Genomic DNA, 23,281 nt, shown 5'->3' with positions numbered 1-23,281 from the left:
AAACTTGAAATCCATTTTTTTCTCATGTCCATGCTTTTTGTCATCGAAATGATCAATTTGAGGATATCTGGGCCCCAAAACAACATCTTCTAGTTAAAGTTTTGGGGTGCACTCTAATTTGATTGTTTAGAGCCTCACACTAATAAACTATTTCTTTTTTTTGAAAGGTATGGTTTGCATAAAATCAAAGAGTAACGATCCTACGAGACCCTCTCACACCCATGTATTTAGGACCCCAAAAGATCACTATTAAATTTGACACATATCTCTAGAAAAGTCAAGTCCCACACCATGTAATAACTTTTCTAGAGATATGTGCCAAATATAATGGTGATTCTTTAAGGTCCTACACACATGGGTGTGGGAGAGTCTCATAGGATCATTACTCAAAATCTAATTATGCACCTCCAAAATTCATCGTAAGATGCAATTTTGGTGCCAGAAAATCATTAGAATGGTGTGATAATATATTTTTATCTATAGTTTTTAAATTTTATACTCCAAAAATGGTTCAAATCAAACGAATCTTTAAAGTTATGAACATCCAAAAAATGGATGGTTTAAATAATATGTTGCCAAATGTACCATTTTTAAAACTTGAAATTTCTATTTTTTTCTTCACATGTATACATCTCAATGTTGAGATGTTCAACTAGATATTTTTTCAACATCTCAATTTTGAGATGATCAATTAGATATTTTTTTAACATCAAGACAACATTTTTTAGAATATTTTAAAGGTGCACCTTAACTCTACATTTTCAAGTGTCAACCTAAGATCAATTTTTACCTTTTTTTAAAAAGAGGGCTATCAGTAAAACCATCATCCGATAAGTGGGGTTAAACTTATCCAAACATTAAGCATAATATAATTTTGTACATTCAAAGGATATTCAATTCCCGCTGCTAAAAATGAAGGTATCCAAACAGAGCCTTATTCCACTTAGATGACATTTCATGGTGGTGATTAGAGAGGACAATTCCTATCTTCAATAGAGATTGGTTTATGAACATATATTGGAAAGTCTACTATGATCCCATATGGCCATGGCAACATTTCTTTCATAGGGGTTACCACCATGTAATGATTGGGTCGATTCAGGGAGAGTAGGATGTACAACTGAATTAATCAGATGTTTGGAGGACAAAACTGTTGCCATGATCGTATGGGCAATAGTATAAATTTCCTACATAGATTTGTTTTATTTTAGGAAAAAGACATGTTAAGTCTATTTTGATGCATTACAATATAGAACTTCAATCAGAGAGAAAATGGGATGTACCCAACACATTTGAAAATTCTTAGGGCTATGATGGATGCTTTCTTATATGGTGGAAAATGGAGCATGAAGACATGCTTACCTAACTTAATGGAAACACGGAAGCCATTGAAGAATGTCAAAGTGGCAAACCTGAGAGGTTCAAGGTTTGATGCAAATTGAGACATCAACTGAAGACCTGCATTGCTTTTGTAGTGCACACGCAAGTTTGTAAAAGGTTTAAGGTGGGGAGAGAACGACGACAATTTAAAGGTGGAGAAGGTAAAAGGGCCCAACTAGTGAAGGTCACAGACGGGGTCACTGCGATTTTTCCAAAACTTCCAACACGAGCAGCACAGTACAAATCAAGATGTTCATGGGTGCCTTCAAGTAATTTTAACTAACCAGTCAGTTATGGCATACACTGTAGGAAATCAGATGTAAATTACATATTGAGAGTGGCTCAGTGGATGTTCAACTAATCCTGCTTTCTCGACCTATACAGCTATTCATAACTATCTCAATGTTCTTCATAGGTCAAGGATTCCCTTCACAAATGAGGCTCATGTGAACCTATGCAGAATAAAGGGTCAGAAATCCATGTCACATTCAAAGGCTAACCACACGAATGGTAGGGGAAATACGGGGCCTCAAAAGTAAAGGCCTGACTCTTTGAGATCTTCAATGGCCAATGTCTAAGTAAAAATGTAAATTATATCGTTTTATTCCCCTATAAAGTCACTAACCCATAAAATAGGTAACACATTGCCCATAAAACAGAAGGCAACTCTGAAGACAAACCCATGGTCTAAGTTTGTGTCTCTTGCAAGGCGACCCGATGGAAAACCCAGCCATAGAACTACCGAGAGTCTCCCTTTTGCACAGGAACCTAGCTGAAAATATGACTCCATTTAACATATACTAAAATACTGAAAATTTAGCCATTTCTTTGGAAACCAAGCTCGCTATCCCTCAACGAACACATTTCAAATGCAACCTCATAACAAGCAATACACAAAAATAATGTTTTTTAGCCACAAAATCCAAGATGTTATACCTTGGGTATATATTTCCTTCTTTCCATATTAATATATCCAGACGCAGCCCAATCCACTAATAATGCAGAGAACAATCATGCCTCGAGTGCTTTAAATGTTACAAATTGTGACACACTAAACTTTTCCTCAATATAATTCACAGTAAGCATTCCTTGAATCCCTTCTCTAAAGCCTTGGCATCCAGATTTTTGCCTATGAATACAATTTTATTGATCCTCTTCTCGTCTGGTCCCCATAACCTCTCAGGGGAACCCTGGAATATATCATGCACACCCTGTTCCATGGTAGGATTAGATGAGAATAAGGCAAACGATTAGAAAGTTCCACTGCTAGTAGCTAAAAATGGGTATGAAAGATATATCACTCAGCTCAACAGTCACACAAAATAAATGATGGCTGATACTATTAAGATGATACTTACACTTTGACATAGCTATTGCACCACCACACAGCAAATAAAAATAGCTACAACTATAGTTTTCTAATTCTAAATATTGACTAGCTGAAAAGGAAGTGCTAACCTGAAAGACGAATCTCTCATTCATGCCACTAACAGAAAGGAGACCTTTCATACGGTATATGTCATCGCTACGATCCATCAATAATGTCCCCAACCACATGTTAGCCTGCGAATGACAAAGGAAAACAATTCAGAAATTTTTCATTGAATGTATAAATTCGTCCCAAATGAGAAACAAAATCGTGGCAGCAGAGTTTGGTCTCCACCACGACAATAGTATACAACAATTAACTTGAAGCAAAAGACAATAGAAACTAGAAAAGAACTTTCAAATGAAAAAAGAACAAGAGGTTCAAGGCAATAAATAAATCCCAGTAACAGCTCAATAACAGAACTTTTAGGCATAAAAGTTAGTCAAGTAAATAAGTCTAGAGAGTTCAAATGGATCATGGGAAAAAGGTGAGGATCAACAATTTTCCCTCGCATTCAGAGCATAAATTAGAGTCACGTGGAAATCAATTCAACAATCAAATAATAAGAAAACAGAAACGAAACAAGTGCAATAAATGAATGATTTTCCATGCACAATTAAAAAACAAACCTTATCAAGATCAAGGTTCCCGTCACAAACTATACTGACAGAGGAAACACCTGGGTCATGCATATGATCATGGGCATGGCCATGCCCATGATGTTCTGAAAAGGCAAAGTAGACTAAGTTAAACACGTTGCTTTGAAAAGTTAATAGAACAGTCACAATAAAGGCAGGAAATAACTGATACATATGCAGGAAATGGGCAAATTTACAAAGCACTTGTTGAACAAAAAAGAAGAAGTTAAGAACACTCAATTTAGAAAGAAAATACATTCCAAGTCCTATGGGAAGGCACTTATCAGATTGATCACAACCAAAAACTTGAAAAATCATGTCCAATAGGTCAAAAATTCCGAGCAAACTTCATTAGCCATTGAAGCATCCTAGAAGATTTGGAGGGGAGCCTCCAGGAAGTGTAAATTATAATGGGAGTACTATTCTTAGTAGAAGACAACTGTAAAGGGAAACCACCAAAGCTATTAGAAAGCTAGGAAGGAAGCAGACCTTGCCATCTTGCAATTCCCCAAGAGGACAGAACTTCCCAAATTGTAAGTTCTGAAAGACTTTTTGGCCTGCATAAAATCCAAGATAATAACTCTTTTGTGACACCACTTCGTCCGGGGACACTAATAGATGTTGGCACATGTGGCCTCAGGTTGCCTTACCTATTTCTATGGACCTCAATTATTTTTATAGGAGGAATTCCATGTCTGCTTATCCATTTATAAATAAGTTTTGTTAAATGTAATACAAACATATAAAGAGCATATTTTCTCAAGGATATTTTCAATGTTCACATGGATAAAAATCCCTGAAATCAGGGAATCAGTTTCCTCACCGTTGGAGAAAAAGGAATGTCGGCTCATCTTCCACCAGACACAACAAATACACGACAAAATTACAGAGCCTCCAGAAAGCTTTTCTACTATCTCTATATTGGGTTCCTAATTAAATCCGGGATCTGCGATCACCAGCCTCAAGGCACACCCTCTCTAACCTCGGGCTTTTGGCATTCATCCTCACTCCATAGTCTTTTACTTTCACTGGTATCAGAGCAACATCCAGGTTTTATCTTACTTATATCCTAGGAATTTGTTTTTGACATTAACCATCTCTCTACTGCCTACAAGTGATCACCATTCATGCTTGGATTTTATTTTTTTTGTATACATTATGCTCTAATATTTTTTTTGATATATGCACGACAATTTCTCGTTTATAAATATACTGCTACCTTCATTGTAACTCACCGCATTTATTAAAAGTGAGGGCTCACCTTATAAAATTGTCCTTTCTTCAATTCTTCAACCACTTGCCTTTTGACTTTTCAACAAGGGGGTTTTTCCCATCCAAGAATACAAAACAGTGATTACTGTAAAGGCTTGATTCCACCTCTTGGACAGCAACGTCATTGAAGGCAATAAGAACTTTCACTTCTTCTTTTTTTTGTTCATTTCAGCACTACCCAAAGGCACATATTTGTCCTTGATCCATCAAATGTTCTTTACTCTCTTTGTATACAATTCATGCATCAATAAAACCCAACTGTCCATAGGCTACTGTTTCCATCGATTCTTTTTCTTCTCACTTGAAGGCTGCTTTGGTTTCTTCTGTTAATATTTCTTTGTTTCTGCTAGTTGGTAACAAAATATTCAGTTCACTCATTATTAGCATATATATCTTAACTTAAGGGATTGTTATTACATAGTGATATTGATAAAAACGATGGAAGGATAAAATATTTTAGATTTAATATTCCAAGGCAGACTTTTTTTTATTACAGAGATACCTTCACTGAATTTATATCACCTCTCAGAATATATCTATATATATATATATATATAGGAAAGTATAGAATGAGACCATTTACCTTTGATACAAGGTGGGGACAATAATCATGACCATTGTATATGAAATTGAGTGGCTGCCATTATTCATTGACCAAGCTCAACTTCAAATTTTCTCAAACTTTTTGACACATTCAAGCTATCAAATTTCACATCAAATGGTTGTAAGGAACTGTGACTACCTTCTATCAAAGGTAACTGGTCTCATTGTATACAATCCCTATATACATTGTGCTATTCTATTGCACTATATATATTTTGCTACTATTTTTTTAAAATAAAAAAAAGGGGAAAAGAGGCTACGGAAAATCATAAAAGACTTATTTTGCTCAATTTTTATTATTGCTGATATTTGAATGCAATTGATGCATTTATTGCCTTGGTGTAATATAGAAATTGATTTGTCTTATATGTCAAACACATAATCGAATTTGCTTATTGATTGTAAAAGCATAAACTCCATCATGGACTGCTGAATTTTGTATTCTTTGTACATGAACATTGCTTATGAAAGTTTAATGTGATATTGATCAATTATATACTTTCCAGCCAAATTTCTTACCATTGCTTTGAACAATTAACTGTCTCCGCAGGCATAAACCACATATTTAATTATTTTGGTGGTTTCTACTTAGTTTCTTAGAACCCATAAATTATTTAGGCTGCTCACACATAACATAGCAAGTCCAATGGCTAGTAGAATTGTAGTGGTTGAACTTTCGAATGGGACCAATTTTGGTACGTGGAAGAGGAAGATGGAATATCTCCTCATCCAAGATAGAATTCCATATGTACTAAGGGATGATCCACCAGTAGTAAATGATAAACGAACTGAAGAAGAAAAGAAAAAAAAATTCTTAGAAGATGACCTCATAGCTAAAATATCAATGTTAACTTTTATGCAAGATGACCTTATTAAGATATTCGAACATTATGAAACATCTAAGAAAATGTAAAATGCAATAAAAGCAAAATATTACTCAACCTTTGAAACTCACCTCCACTTGCTATTAGAGCAACACAATTCATTTAATATGAAGGAAGGTGATAATGAAGTGGAGCATGTAAACAAGATGGTTGTTATGGCTAAGGTCTTAGCCATTGCTAGGAATAAAATTCCCGTGCGCATGCAAGTTTCCACAATCTTAAATAGCATTTCACCTTCATGGAGGATGGTAACAATAGCACTTAGGTTGAATGCCAAATCTTTTACATTAGGGGACCTACCTATGCAACTAGCATTAGAGTAAGAACACATGAACAAAGATAAAAAGAGTGAGCTCATGCTTGCTCAAGGACCTCTCAAATCTAGACAACCCAAGCCTAACAATCAGAAATTTCAAAAAAGTTTAACAAGAGGAACAATAAGTTCAAAAACAGAGGAACTGCCTAAAACCAAGAGGCTGAACAAGGAACGTTAAAATGCTTCATATGTGGTCAACCAGGTCATTTCAAAAACTAAAGCCCACAATAGAAACCTACAAAATCCAAAGCATAGCGGAAATGGAAGCAAGAGACGTGAAGTTGTTTGTGTAGTCTCTAAGTGCCTGCTTGTAGACCACGACGTCAAAGGATGGTGGGTAGACTCAGACGCTAATCGGCATATTGCAAGCTCAAAAGGTGTTTTCAAGGATTTCAAATAAATAAGGCTGGGGAGAAATGCATCTACCTAGGGAACAACACTTATTCTAATGTATTTGATGTAGGATCATGTAGGTTGTATATAGGGGCAATTGATCTTGTATTAATGGATGTATATTTTATCCTTAGTATGAGGCAAAATATTGTATTTGTCCCCTTGTTCATGAGAAAGGGCTTCGAAGTCTACTTCCGATCATTGAAAGTATCAATCGAAAAGCGTAGACAAATTTATGCTTGGGGACACTTGGTTGATGACCATAATTTATTCATTCTTCATGTAAATGAGAAAGATGATAATAAAATTTCTATTGATTCTGGTTACGTTGATTGTGCAATGGTAGTTGATGCATACACTTGGCATCTTAGGCTTTGTCACATAGGATAAAATAAAATAAATAGGTTAATAAAGAAAATTCTGATTTCAAATCTAACTAATGTGGAATTTCCAACATGTCATCATTGCTCTTGTCAGAAAAAATGACTAGGAAATCATTCAATAAAAAGGAGAGAGCAAATGAATTATTGAATGTGGTCCACTCAAAAATTTGTGGGCCTCTCAAAGTTAAAACTCATAGAGGGATGTCATTCTTCATCACTTTTATTGACGATTTTTCTAGATTTGGATATACTTATCTAATCCACCATAAATCAGAAGCCTTAGAACTATTTAAAATATATAAAAAGGAAGCAGAAAACTAATTGGGTAGGAACATCAAAGTTCTTAGAACTGATAGGGGAGGTAAATACAAATCTGAAGCTTTCTACACTTATTGCCAAGAAAATGGTATTAAAAGACATACCACCATGCCTTATAAGCCATAGCAAAATGGCATAGCTGAAAGGTATAATAGAACCCTCTTAGAAATGACTAGATCCATGATGGCTCATGCTTGTCTACCTAAGACCTTTTGAGGAGAAGCAATAAGCACATCCATGTATATTCTTAATAGGGTTCCAACTAAGGCAATAGATTCTACCCCTTATGAATTGTGAACAGATAGAAGATCTAATATAGCAACTTAAAGAAGTAGGGGTCAACAACACATTTTCTAATTCCATATCAGCAGAGAAGTAATTTAGAAAACAAAACTCTAGTTTGCAAGTTTATAGGATACCCTGAAGGTTCAAAGGGCTATAGATTTTATAATAAACATAAGGGACTCGTTCAAAGTAGAGATGTTGAGTTCCTAAAAGATTTTAATGAAGAAAACCTATATATGATAGATAATCATAATCCACTAAATATTATAAGCGACTTAGAACTATCACCTACAGTTGGATATAGATAACCCTGATCAACATGATGATATTGAAGTAACCACACACCCATGTTAAGTGGTCAAAAAAGGTCTAGAACTCCTCCATCATACCTTGATGATTTCTATGTCTCCATGAGTAAGAAGATAGACAACCTTATTAACCTAGATGAAATCAATTATCCCTTTGACTTCAATGATGCAATGAAGTCACAAGAATGGCTTAATGCCTTGAGAGAAGAATTACATTTTATTAAGAAAAACAAAGTTTGGAATCTATGTCATTTACCACCAGATAGGAAACCTATAGGTTCCAAATGGGTACTTAAAAGGAAGCTAAAATCTGATAGAACAATTGATAAATTTAAAGCTAAGGTAATAGCAAAGGGTTTTACCCAAAAAAAGGAGTCGACTATGTTGACACTTATTTCCCTGCTGCAACGTTTATATCATTAGAATAATTTTATCAATCGTTGCATATTATGACCTAAAACTTTACTAAATGGATGTAAAGATATCATTCTTGAATGGTGAACTAAAAGAAACCATCTATGTGAAGCAACCTGAGGGATTCATAATTAATGACCAAGAAAATCATCATCATCATCATAGCCTTGTCCCAATTATTTGGGATCAGCTTAAGGACCAAGAAAATAAAGTATATAGATTTTTATATAGTTTAAAACAATCTTCAATATAATGGTACTTAACATTTCATAATGTCATCCTACATATGGGATATGAAATAAATAGATTGCACAATTGTATGTCTTAAAGAGTCAGAGTAAATTCACAATACTCTCATTATATGTCGATGATATCCTATTAGTTGGAAATGACTTAAAAATGATTAAGAAGACTAATTCATGGCTTTCTTCTTGATTTGAGATGAAAGTTACGGGAGAAGCATCTTATGTCCTAGGCATAAAAATAACTAGAGATTGAAAATCTAGAATGTTAGGCTTGAGCCATGAGAGATATCTTGACTCTATTCTTAACAGATTTAAAATGAAAAATTGTAAACCATTGTCTACTCCTGTTGAAAAGGAAGTGAAGTTGTCTAGGAAGGATTATCTAGTAGAAGGACAAGAAAAGCTTAATGTTCCCTATGCACAAGTTATTGGTAGCTTTGTGCATGCAAAACAATGTACAAGACCAGATTTGAGCTATGCTATAGGTTTTGTAAGAAGATATCAAAGTAATCCGAGCATAGCCCATTGAAAAGTAGTCAAAACTCTAAGGTTCATTAAGGCGCAAAGCATCTAAAATTATGTTTTCAAGTAGATAAGCTTGAAGCCTTAGGATATTCAGATACAGATTTTGTTTGGGATAAGGACAATAGTAAGTCTACCTCATGGCATGTTTTCCTATTTGGAGGTGCAGTTGTTTCTTAGTCTAACAAGAAACAAGGATGTGTGGCTAGGTACACACAGGAAGCAGAGTACATTGCATGTAGCATTGTATGTACTTTCGCCGTCCGGATACAGCATTTCATAAATGACTTGAAGCTGCAAATAATCGATGAACCAATTCAAATGTTTTGTGATAATCAAGCTGATATAAAATTAATACAAAGTGGAGCAAATAGCTCCAAAGGAAGACACATTGATGTACAATATCACTACATTCAGGATGTAGTTGAGAAAAATGAAATAATTGTTAGTAACTTGCCCTAATCAGATATGATCGCTGACTCATTGACAAAGGGTCTAAGCGTTGAACTACTTTTTACGCACACTAGCATAATGGGACTTAAAAATGTTTAAGTATGTTGGTTTCCATGAGTGACAAATCTGCATTAACATGAAAATCCTAATGATGAAAATTATGAGCATTTGTTATGAGAGGCATATCCACGAAAGTATGAGAAAAATGTCATGACAAAAAAATTATCTTAAAAGTCATACTCAAAAGTGGGAGTGTGCCTATGACTCATTATTACGCTCGGCCATCAAGGCCAAGTGGGAGATGTTGGCACGTGTGGCCATGAGGCATCACTTTGACTAACCTATTTCTATGGACCTCAACTATTTTTATGGAAGATATTCCATGCATGCTTATCTATTTATAGATAAGTTTGTTAAATGTAATATAAATAAATAAATAGTTTATTTTCTCAATGATATTTTCAACGTTCACATAGATAAGAATCCTTGATATCAGGGAATCAGTTTCTTAGATGCCTATTGGAGAAAAAGGAACATTAGCTCATCTTCTTCCTATAAATATGGGAAGTCAGAGAGAGGAGATGAGACTCAACAAATACATAGCAAAGTTGTAGAGCCTCCAAAATGCTTCTCTTCTCTCTCTATTGGGTTCTTAATTACTTCCAGGCTTTACGATAACCAGCCTCACGACACGCCCCTCGAGACACCAAAAGCTCGAGATTCGAGAGGGGTGTACTGTGAGGCTGGTGATCGCAGAGCCTGTAAAGGCTGTAATTTTGTCATGTATTTTTTGTGCCTCATCTCCTCTCTCGGATTTCCCATATTTATAAGAAAACTATGAGTCAATGTTCCTTTTTCTCCAACGAGTCTCTGAGAAACTGATTCCCTGATCTCAGGGATTCTTATCCATGTGAACGTTGAAAATATCCTTGAGAAAATAAACTATTTATTTATTTATATTACATTTAACAAAACTTATTTATAAATGGATAAGCACACATGGAATACCTCCCATAAAAATAGTTGAAATCCATATAAATAGGTTAGGCAACGTCAGGCCTCATGGCCACACGTGCCAACACCTCCCACTTGGTCATGACGGTCGAGCGTAATAATAAGTCACAAGTACGCTCCCACTTTTAAGTATGTCTTTTAAAACAATATTTTTGTCATGAGGTTTTTCTCACGCTTTTGTGGATATGCGTCTCATAACAAATGCTTATAATTTTCATCATGAGGATTTTCACACTAATGCAGATTTGTTACTCATGGAAACCAACGGAGTTGACCATTTTTAAGTCCCATCAAGCTAGTGTGCTTAGAAAGTAGTTCAACGCTTAGACCCTATGTCAATGGGTATGATGAGGGCAAGTAACTAACAGTTACTTCATTTTTCTCAACTACATCCTGAATGCAGTGATATTATACATCTATGTGTCTTCTTTGGAGCTATTTGCTTCATTTTGAATTAATTTAATTGCAACTTGATTATCACAAAACATTTGAATCGGTCTGTCAATTATTTGCAGCTTTAAGTCATCTATGAAGCGCTTTATTCAAACGGCAAAAGTATATACAATGCTACATGTAATGTACTCTACTTCCTATGTGTGCCTGATAACACACCATTGTTTCTTACTAGACAAAAAAAAAGTTGCACCTCCAAAGAGGAAAACATGTCCTGAGGTAGACTTACCATCGTTCTTATCCCCAACAAAATCTCCAATTGAATATCCTAAAATTTCAAGTTTATCAACTTGAAAACACAATTTTAGATGCTTTGTTCCCTTAATGTACCTTAGAACTCTTTTGACTACTTCCAAATGTGTACTTAAAAGGAAGCTAAAATCTGATGGATCAATTGATAAATTTAAAGCTAGGTTATTAGGGGTTTTATCCAAAGAAAAGGAGTCGACTATATTGACACTTATTCCCCTGTTGCAATGTTTATATCCATTAGAATAATTTTGGCAATTGTTGCATATTATGACCTAGAACTTTACCAAATGGATGTAAAGACGGCATTCTTGAATGGTGAACTAAAAGAAACCATCTCTATATGAAGCAACCTGAGGATTTCATAATTAAGGACTAAGAAAATAAAGTATATAAATTAATAAGTCATTATATGGCTTAAAACAATCTTCAAGACAATGGTACTTAACATTTCATTATGCCATACTACAGATGGGATATGAAGTAAATACATTGGACCATTGTGTGTGTCTTGAAAAGTGGGAGTAAATTCACAATACTTTTATTATATGTGAATGACACCTTGTTAGCTGGAAATTACTTATAAATGATTAATAAGACTAAGTCATGACTTTCTTCTCGGTTTGAGATGAAAGATATTGGAGAAGCATCTTATGACCTAGGCATAAAAATAACAGGCATAAAAATAACTAGAGATAGAAAATCTAGAATGTTAGCCTTGAGCCAAGGGAGATATCTTGACTTTGTTCTTAAAAGATTTAAAATAGAAAATTTTAAATCATTGTTTACTCCTGTTGAAAAGGAAGTGCAATTGTCTAAGAAGGATTGTCCAATAGAAGGACAAGAAAAGCCTAATGTTCCCTATGCAAAAGCTATTGGTAGCATAGTGTATACAGTACTATGTACAAGACCAGATTTGAGAACCTCATAATTGCAGTAACAGAAGGCTCAATTCCTAGAGGACTCTTAATGAAAACAAAAAACTAATGAGGCCCAACCTCACCTCATAATTCAGGTGAGTTGGGACCTTCAAGGGGTAGTGAATAGTTTTGAAACCCTAACAAGGTCTAACCAAACGGATTCATGACGCGATTCAACTCAAAAGATTATGCTATAAATATGGAAAAAATGAATAATAGGGCCCCTACATACATCCCAAACCTCTCTCTCTCTCTCTCTCTCTCTCTCTCTCTCTCTCTCTCTCTCTCATGCATACTCAAGCGGGCGCACACACACAGTGACTAGAGATAAAAATATGCAACAGCTGCAATAATCAAGGAGATTAAAAATGAGGTGAACCTCTCCGGAGACAATAAAATTCAAGCAAGATTGCGAAAGGCTCAGCGACTCAAGTAAGCCTCTGCAGTCTAATCCACTTGCCCAGGTTTGTCTCGAACTCATGTTTAGATTTTTACAATTCAGTTGCTACCATGTGAATTTCACTCAAGTTTTAAATCGCTACATGAGATCAGGGCAGATTGAGGAGACATGTAGAATTCTAAGGTATGGCTTGTGTCCAATATAGACTAGTGATTTGTACCACTCACTTCATGGCGCTGAACTTTCATGTGGGCAAAAAGACAACCAAAACCCAAAGGTACTTGAGATATTTAAAGATACAAAGGTGATGTTATTAAACACTGTTTCAGTCTCTTATGTCTTGGATGGAAAATAACTATTAGATTACAAGATAAAGTGCACATCAGATTATACAGCAAAAGAATAATAAGGAAACTGCAAGGAAAAGTGAAAAATAAATACAACAATTTCATAGAATAAATACCATAATGAAGATCATAGAATGGATCACCCAAGTTTGGGACCAAGGAAACAAAAGCAATAGTCACCCCACTACTCTTCATGTTTCCCTTCATAGGTATCTGCATGCATGATTGCGAAAACTGTGTCTTGGTGCGCATACAAATATGCATTTATGCATGTCGGTTTACATATGGAGTATAAATATAAACAAGAACAACAATATTTGTGTTTTTATGTTTATATTTCTCGCTTAGCAAAAAAAGAGTAATGCACATGTTTCTCAATGTACACGTGGATGTTTATATGTTTAAACTGTATGTCACATTTGAGAAATAATCGCATTAGCAACCCAGGGACTATCTGGTATTGATGGAATTTTCAGAGACCACCTCAGCAACTCCTATCTCACCTACCGTGGACACATCGACACTGGGAAATTAACATTGGCTGGGACCCAATCCCCTTATGGGCCTCAGACTATTTATACAAAGTAGGGGGTGGCACTTGCTGAGATATAGACATGCGTAAGTGTAAAAGAAGTACAGTATACAAATGTTTCCCTAAAAGACACTTCAATGAAATATTATTAAGCAAAATGAAATGAAGCAGACAAAAGGTTCGATGTCACAAAAACGTTACCTCAAATAACGGTAAAACCTAGCAATAGATCTAAAGAGGCGAAACCATCAAGTTTTTGAAAAAAAAACACAGACGACATTATTATGCACAATGCATGAGAAATATTTGAATACACAACATGCGAAACTACATCAAATTTAAGCATATCCGCTTTTGAACAAAAAACACGGACTACATTATTATGCACAATGCATGACAAATATCCGAATATACAAAATGTGAAAACAACATCAAATTTAAGCACATGCAGAAAGTAACAATCATAATCTTTAATCAAGGTTATTTAAAACCTCAAAACTAACCATGGTTGTGGTCATGCTCATGATGGTGGTCATGCTCATGATGGTGGTCATGATCATCCTTGTCCTCTTTTGAACCTTCAGCATAGACTACACTCTCAATCCTGATATTAATGTATAAAATGTCGGCATTGTCATTAATAGACCTCCGAGCAAATACCTCATATAGCACAAAGCAGAAAGTATAACAATACTGTATATATCCCCAATCTTAAAGCAAATAGTACCATCCAAAAATAGTGGATGCAGGTCAACATTTCTTTGAAAACAATGCTTTCAATTAGAAAAGCAACGACCAAAGATGCTAAAGCCGTCCCCAAAAACCCATCATCTTCTTCAATAAGACATTCAAACCCAGAAAAAAGAAGTGGTCAAATATTAATTACCAATCAGGAGACACCATATTCAAACAAAAAATGAACTGAGAACAACTTATCAATATCAAGAAAAGGTAACACCTTTCATTATATAAAACCTCTCGACTCCCAACAAACATAGCTAAAAAAAATCCAACACCACTGTCCCCCTTTTACACAGTAAAAATTTAAAAAACAAAGACAGGTTTCTCACTCCAAATTTCACAAAAAGATGTAAGTATTCCTGAATATTTACCAGATTACTAACAGCTCTAGTTTCTACCCAGATAACATACTATCCTAGTTCCTTGCTTAAGAGTTAAGACAGCAATTCTCGTTACCTGTTCAGTAGATTCCAGACACTAACTTCAAGCATCTTTTTTAACCATTTTTATTCAGTGTGTGATCCACACATCCCCATACGTGAAGCTCTTAGGGTACGTTTGGTTCGCACATAAATATTCCCCAGGTAATATTTACATATGTAAACACTTTACCTATGTAAATATTTGCATATGCATTCGTTTTACGATGTTTGGTAGCACATTTAAAAAGCACTGCGTATACAATATCATATGTTTGGTAGCGCCTGGTTGGTGTGAAAATATTTACACAAAACCTTGAATACATAATATAATAAATATATCATATATTTTATTATATTAAATAAATATATATTATAATATAAATATTATTTATTATAGATAACATTTATTTTATAATATATATTATATATAATGAGAATTATATATAGATATTATAATATATAAGATAATATAAATATTATATATAATGCACAATAAAATATATATATTACATAATATAATATGAATATATGGATATTATATATAATATAATAATATATAAGATAATATAAATATTATATATAATGCACAATAAAATGTATATATTACATAATATAATATGAATATATAGATATTATATATAATATAAATATTATATATAATATTTAATATAATATGTAATATTATAATATTTAATATAATATGTAATATTATAATATTTAATATAACATGTAATATTATATTATATAATATCATATAATAATATATATAATATAACATAAATGTTATATATAATATACAATATATAATATAATATGAATGTATAGGTATTGTATAAAATATAATATGAATATATAAATATTATATATAATATAATAATAATATATAATATACGAAATATGTAATATAAGAAATTTATATTTATTTTATAATATATATTATATATAATTTAAATTATATATAAAAATTATATTTCAAATATAATATAATATGAATATATAGATATTATTATATAATATTATAATATATAATGCAATATAAATATTATATATAATATAATATTTGTATTGTATTAAATATTATAAAATTATATGTTATATATACACTATTTATTTATTCATATTATATTATATATATAATACCTATATATTTCATATTATATTATTATATGTTATATTATAATATTTATATTATATTACATATTATAAAATTATATTATATATAACATATTCTAAAATTATATTATATACTATTATTTATATATTCATATTATATTAAACATATTATATTATATATAATATACTCTATATAACATTTATATAATATTATTAAATTAATATATTATATATAACATTTATATAATATTATAATATATAATATGATATAAATATAACATATAAATTTGTATTATTTAATAAAATATGAATATTTAGGCATTATATATAATATTATATATAATATTATTTATTATATACATATATAGATATTATATATATAATATATAATATTATAATATATAATATAATATAAATATTCTATATAAATAATAATATTTATATTATATATAATATTATAGTATATAATATAATATAAATATGTATATTGCATATTATAAATATAAAATAAATTGGATTTCATAAAATAGTTCACCTTCGGTGTGCAAAACTTCCCCAGGGAATACTTCCACACCTCAAGAGGTGTGGTTTGATTTTACCATGTTTTGGCCCTTCCATGGTAAAATATTTAGATATGCATTTGGAATGAGCCAAACGTGTAAAACACAATTTACATATTTCCCGGGAAATATTTACGCACGAACCAAACTTACCCTTATATTAAAATAGATGTAGTCCACATGCAATGATAATAGAACCATCTGGTTAAAACCAGTTTGATGAGAAGACATAAGTTGAAGAAACCTAACCTTTCTAAATCAAAGCCTCCAATCCCAAGAACATAATCCAAATCAACTTTACCATACTCAGTCCTCTTAAGACGAGCCATGCCATTGATGGTCTGCAATTATTGAAAAGGATACAAATCACCATTCCAAGTTCACAACTCACTATAAAACCCCTCCCTCACCCCCCCAACCCAAAAAAAAAACAAAACATAAAAATAAAAAAAGAACAAGTGTCACATTCGAATAGAATAAATAAATTCAAGAGCCATGCCACTGCACTACAGAAACCAGATATACTGCAGGAATAGCTGGATTCTGACCCTTATTCGGTCAATCAAGGATGAAACTTCTTGCTCACCAACCAAATCAACCTGGAGACCATAAATAACAGTAAATCACATGAATTTTACATTAAGACAACCACCATTCCATAAAAAATACCTTTTTAATCAATTGAAGTTGCCAGTCAAGAAAACCATGAGATTAAAGAAACCCTACCAAAAAACAGGAACCCTACTCCCACAAGGATTCTGGTGAACATAGATTTGAGGTTGCATTATTGGTATTATCATTTTTCCAAATTTAGAGTGTGCATGGTAATTTGTGCAGTACAAGAAGAAATATCAATAGAAGTTTATTATCTTAAAAGCAAAATGAACCTTGTTCAATATAATGTGGTCAGCACATGCAATCTGCTCAACTGCATTATACATCAAAGGAAGTTCATGACTCTCCCAAAGGTAAAACGAACCTTGTTCAATATGATGCGGTCAGCATATGCAATCTGCTCGACTGCTTCATTGACGACTCCTTTGGGCTTGACCTCATCTAAATGGAAAGGAGCATGCTTTGCATCAACCAAAGTAACTACACCATCCAACTTGACATCATTAAAAACACTATCCTCAGCATAGAACGTCTGAATTATTGGCGCTGGATTTGCCAGACCTGGGGATAGGAAAAGAAAAGCCTCAGTGCAACAAACTGATGGACTTCCAAATGCACTAAGTCCTGATCCAAATGCACTAAGTCCTGAATTGTTAATCATTTCTTCACAATTAGAAATAACAATAACAAATGCACTAAGCTATAGGACGGAATAGACATGGAGGTTTCAGATCTTCATCTAAAAAGATGAATGTATTTATTATTTAATATATTCCAAATGGATTCATTTGCTTTTTGTAGCTGATTCCCTTTTCATAAATGTTAGGATAACACAACAGGCATTCATTTTAGTAAGAAGCAATATCGAAGTTGTGGATAAACAATAACCAGGTGAATGTAAGCCACCAGGAACAGTTAGTGTCCACTACCCATCAGGAACAAATAGCGGATGACTTGATTGTGTAAGCCATACCATACATTACTGGCTCTAATGCATGCATGAGGCAAATCTATCTCAACATTGAGAGGACTGATTGATTTCAAGCCAACGGTTATGATCATTACATGCCATTAGGGCTCCATTACCCAACAAAAAGGAAGAGGAAGCACTAGTTCCAATCCAAAGGAACATGTACTTCCATCTCCTAGGGGAAAGAAGGATGTTAAGTAACTGCTATAGGTAGTGAAAGGGTGATCACCTCAATGATGCACCACCCAGGTTTCATAGGTAGAAATTTGAAGAATTTCATTTATGTCAGAGGACAGATGGGCAAGCCCAATTCACATACAGCAATATAGCCACAGTGAGGAGCTCAAGACTGCAGGATTCATGACAAACTCTCATAAAATAGTAAGATTAGCGCACAAAATCACATAAACTCCAACCACACCTCTAAATCAGAAGGTATCTCAAGAGAGATATCTTCATCACCACAATTTGCTTCACCATAGGAAACAGCACCCTTTGAACTAAGCTAGTCTCTCTGAAAGGCCGCCTTGATCACCGCACAACTCATGCAAATTTCCGCAAACGTAAATCCCAAACATAGTCCAATCCTTCAGTAATCCTTATCTAACACAACAAACTGTTCTTCCCACAACCCATTGACGCCACATAGCAGTGGGAATGAAATGTAAAAAGAAACACAACACTGCTGTCTGTTAATGATTTCAAAACAAAACCATCCAAGCTTTGAATCCAGCACTAGCCACCGTCCACTCCATAACCAAGAATATGAAACCAAGTACCCAGCATGTTGTTCATAATAACAGAAAAAAAAGAAGAAAAATGAACATACACCAGAAAGGAAAGAAAAAGGAAAAGAAGTATAGCTTTATAAATGAGCTAACCTGTTGTCTCAATTACAATATGATCAAACTTCCCTTTCTTCTTATCAACCAGTTCCGAGATCATCCGGACCAGGTCACCTCTTACAGTGCAGCAGAGGCAACCATTGTTAAGCATGACTATGTCCTCTGCTCCAGTTGTTTTGGCAGCTACCAATGAACCATCAATGTCAACTTCACCGTACTGAAAAATCATATAATAGCAAGTCAACAGTGCTTTCTTGCATATCTAAGTTTGAATAGAAAATATAACAACAATAATTCAGAGCTTAGCAAGATAATGACCAAGTGTAAATTCTTTTACACTGGATTCTAACATCACTTCTATATGCATTACGCTGCGCCTAATCTATATAGAAACCATTACTTGTATATGCACTATGCACACAGGTAGACACACAACTAAATACTAACATACAGGCCCATAGATATCTATATCTCCATATTCCACGTTCTCTATGTAAACATTGTCATACCAAAACCATTAAAGAATTTGGAATTCATTACAAAAAAAAAAAAGAATTTGGACTTTTTTCCAGCATAAAACCAGTTAACTTTAACATATCGAGCTAGTATAAAAGAACAAGGATCGACATTTTCCATAGTCCCTTCCAACTTTCGTGAGCTCCACTTTTGTTAATTTTGATTTTTGAAATAACACATCAAGAAATGCAGTTCTTTTCTTAGGAATCCTCGTAACTCTTTCCATTAAAGAATGTCCTAATGCTCGACAACTATGACTACCCAAGGCTAATATTTTTACGAATAACAGAAGTGAAAAACCCAACTAGTGGAAAGGTAGATTGAAGATCTAACTAAATCTTTCTTCCTTTAACAGTCAGATTATACTTTTTCCTGATGAAAATTCGAGAAAGTTGAGTATTCAAGATGGACTTTCACTGAAAGGAAGATGTATCTAGTTTGACTTGTAGTACGCCCTAAGAGAAGCAATTTTTTTATGGACAAGTACGCAAGAAAACCATTTATAGTTGGTACATGGAAGTCACCATTAATCTTGACCATTGGATGTCAAATTGCGTAGGTACATTTGTTCCATTGACCAGGTTCCAAGTTCAAAAGAAATTTTTTCAAATTATCAGACACTCTCAAGCTGTTAGATTCCGCAATCGGATGGTTATAGGTGATTGCAACCTCCTTGTACCAGAGGTAAATGGTTACATAGTATACAATCCCTTTTTCTTTGTGCATAGATAATGTAGAAGTAGAACAACAATGTTACAAGCAAGATGGGATTAAATGAAATAACAGTCTAGAAGACAATAATTAGAATATCCATCCAAGAGTACCTCATTCTCTATGACCGCAATTCGTTTTCCATGATCCGCAGTCAAGATATTGTTGAGGAGAGTGGTCTGTGAAACAAGGAAAAGACATAATAAAATATGTATCAAACGAAAAGGCATAATCGGATATTCAATAACTTTTGCTTAGAGATTATGCTTACGAACACATAAAAAATAGTAATAAATAAAAATTTGAAACAATCTAAACCTGAAATCGTACAAACAATCAGAGGAAAATAGCATGCCTAAAGGTAAGATAATAAGAATATCATCGACACAAGCACAACAGAAATCATTTACTTCTTAAGTTCACACTGATAAATAATTACCAATACCATTTGAATTATATAATCCCTAAGATATTTGTTACAAGAAATTTTTCTTGTGAGATAGGGAATGACAGAGAAATTTGTCTTCTTTAGAAGAGAAAATGAGAGAGAAAGTTAAAGCGAATAGAGAGGGCAAAAGAGAATTCAGTTACCTTCCCGGAAACAAGCAAACCAATACCTTGGAAGTTTTAGAGAAAAGAGAGAAGAATAACTGTGCTGCCTTTCTGAACCAATACGACAGAAGAAAGCTAGAGAGAGAAATGGAGAAGTGGGTGACCATCTCATTGAAACCAGTATGGCAGAAGAAATTCAGAGAGAGGAACAACAGGAAATGGGTTATACCCTCCAGAACCAAGAAATGGCAGAAGTTAGAGAGAGAGAGAGAAAGAAAGAGAAAAATAAAATGACAAATGAACAGGAAATCACCTTCCCAGAACCAAGGAAAGGCAGAAGAAGTTAGAGAGACATAAAATCGAGAGAGGCAATAACTTCACAGAGCCAATGAAATCAATTCACCAGAAGTTAGAGAGAGTGAGAGAGAGAGTGAGAAATGAGAAAACCGTTACAGAATAAACCAAAAAGCTAGAGAGAGAAAGAGACACAATTCAGATACCTTCCCAGAGCCAAGAAACCCAGTGATTATAGTTGCAGGGACTCGAGTATCAGGTGGTATTTGGGTGGGGGCCTCAGGGGTCTGGCTTTGTGTGGTAGCTGAAGCCATGGCAGTGTTAGAGCTCCGTCTCTTTGAATTCATGAAACAGGTCCTCCCTTTCCAACCAGAAGTAAACGATACCGCCATTGAAGCTGCAGTAGCAGAGCTCCGTGAGAGCTTCAGTCTCGATGGACATAACGTTGCTCGAGCTCTAACAGTGACCTGCCTCGTTGCAAGCCCCATGAACGCAGACGCCAAATCCACGGACATGGCCGCCATGGCTGTGCTAGAGAGTGATACGGTAAAGACTAGAGAGAGAGAGCACAAACGTTAGAGAGAGAATGAAAAAATGAAATGATTGGTTTCTCTGCTTTATTGTTTAATTCGTAGAGCCTTCTATATATTGAAAAAAAATAAACTCCTTGATATTTATGAGCGGATAGGGCTAGCAGTGGGCTGTGGCGGGCTCGGGCCAGCCCCATCAGCCTAGCCCTACGAACTCTTGCCCAAAGGATGGGCTAGAATATTTCCAGCCCAGTTCAGCCCTCTTTGGCCTGCTATTTTTTTTTAACCTTTATTTTAGGACCCGGTTTCTATGTAGCCAAGCCCGCATATGTAGAAATGCAGGCTTCTTAATAAATTTATTTTTGAGATGGATTTTAATACTTAATTTTGAATGATACGTGATATCTAACACAGAGATTATGAATATGAATAAATAAATAAATTTTTCAAACTAAAAATAATAATTTAAATAAAAAAATCAATTGGACCATTAGTTTCCATTATTTTTTTATGGAACACCTACTTGCATTCATCTTTAAGATGGTTGCTTTACAGTTTCAAGGTGCACCTTACTTGAAACTAGATGTATGGACATGAGAAATAATCATCTCGATCTCATGTCCATATATCTACATACCCTATAAATAATCATCTCGATCTCAAGATGTATGGACATGAGAAAAAATAGATTTCAAGACTTGAAAGTAGTACATCTTGTAATGTATTTTTTGGACCGTTGAATTTCAAGTGCTCATAAATCTACTCAATCTATATTATTTTTCAAGTTTTAAATTTTATAATTAGATATGAAAATAAACTTCATGTCATCACAATTGGTATCAACCTAAAAAGCCCTTCTCTTTTTACAATAATACCTTTTTCCTTCCAAAGGAGTTGAAGGTGTTTGGATGCAAAGCATTCATTCATCTATCAAAAGAATAAAAGTCAAAACTTGATGATAAGTAAACACAATGTATCTTCATGGGTTATGCAAACGAAGAATTTGGCTACATGTTATGAGATCCAAAGGAAAATAAAGTGATCGAAAGACAAGATGACGTATTTTGTGAAGATCAAATAATTAAAAACTTCGAAAAAGTTGAGAAACCACAAGCTTTCTTGGATGACTTTATAAACCTTATTCCAATCCCTCATCCAGTTGTATGCAAGGATCGGGGAGATGTACGAGGAGGTCATGAAGAAGTGACAAATGATAACTCTCCAATACATGGTGATGCTGAGTAGGGGGAGCTGCCCCCTCAAGAACTATTAATTGCAACTCGATTAAGAAGGTCAACCAAGGTAAGGCAACCATTAAGGAAGTACTCTCCCACTTAGTATGTCATGCTCACTAATGGTGGAGATCATAAAAGTCTACAAGAAGCCAATGTGCATGAACAAAATGACAAGTGGCATTAAGTTATGCAAGATGAAATCGACTCCTTCAAAAATAATTACACATATGACTTGGTTGAATTACCAAAGGGATGGAAGGCATTGAAAAAGAATTGGGTCTTCAATACGAAGAATGAAGGTGAGAAACAAGTAAAGCACAAAGCTTGTCATGTGATAAAAGGCTTCGAGTAAAAAAATGATTGACTTTGATGAAATATTTTTACATGTTGTGACGACGTCATCCATTCATACAGTTTTAGGTATACCTGCAAGTTTGGATTTAGAGATAGAATAATTAGATGTCAAAACTACCTTTCTG

The 23,281-nt window shown here is 33.9% G+C and overlaps 1 protein-coding gene across 1 annotated transcript; it reads right to left on the bottom strand.

Annotated features, from left to right (window-relative positions):
* Positions 1–2,437: 2,437 nt before the first annotated feature.
* LOC18442552 (uncharacterized) lies at positions 2,438–21,656 on the bottom strand. Its single transcript, XM_006852767.4, has 10 exons — positions 21,244–21,656; positions 20,305–20,370; positions 19,001–19,181; positions 17,514–17,710; positions 17,083–17,133; positions 16,784–16,875; positions 14,202–14,302; positions 3,379–3,473; positions 2,839–2,943; positions 2,438–2,591 (listed from the first exon to the last, which is right to left on the bottom strand). Exons 1-10 carry the CDS (start codon positions 21,559–21,561, stop codon positions 2,454–2,456), a joined length of 1,344 nt encoding a protein of 447 aa, XP_006852829.1. The 5' UTR covers positions 21,562–21,656; the 3' UTR covers positions 2,438–2,453.
* Between the last annotated feature and the right edge of the window lie 1,625 nt (positions 21,657–23,281).

This window comes from Amborella trichopoda, chromosome 13 (genome assembly GCF_054954075.1).
Source record: "Amborella trichopoda isolate Santa Cruz 75 chromosome 13, AtrichopodaSantaCruz75HAP2 v2.0, whole genome shotgun sequence".
NCBI classification, from domain to species: domain Eukaryota; kingdom Viridiplantae; phylum Streptophyta; class Magnoliopsida; order Amborellales; family Amborellaceae; genus Amborella; species Amborella trichopoda.
Note: the sequence above shows the minus strand (reverse complement) of the source record. Positions and strands in the feature narration are given on the sequence as shown.

Coding starts and splice junctions, on each gene's coding strand:
- LOC18442552 (XM_006852767.4), bottom strand. CDS start 21,561: ATGGCGGCCATGTCCGTGGATTTGGCGTCTGCGTTCATGGGGCTTGCA. Junction 3,474..14,201: donor TGAGCATGACCACAACCATG/GTTAGTTTTGAG, acceptor TTGCCTTTTCAG/AACATCATGGGCATGGCCAT. Junction 2,944..3,378: donor GGAACCTTGATCTTGATAAG/GTTTGTTTTTTA, acceptor TGTCATTCGCAG/GCTAACATGTGGTTGGGGAC.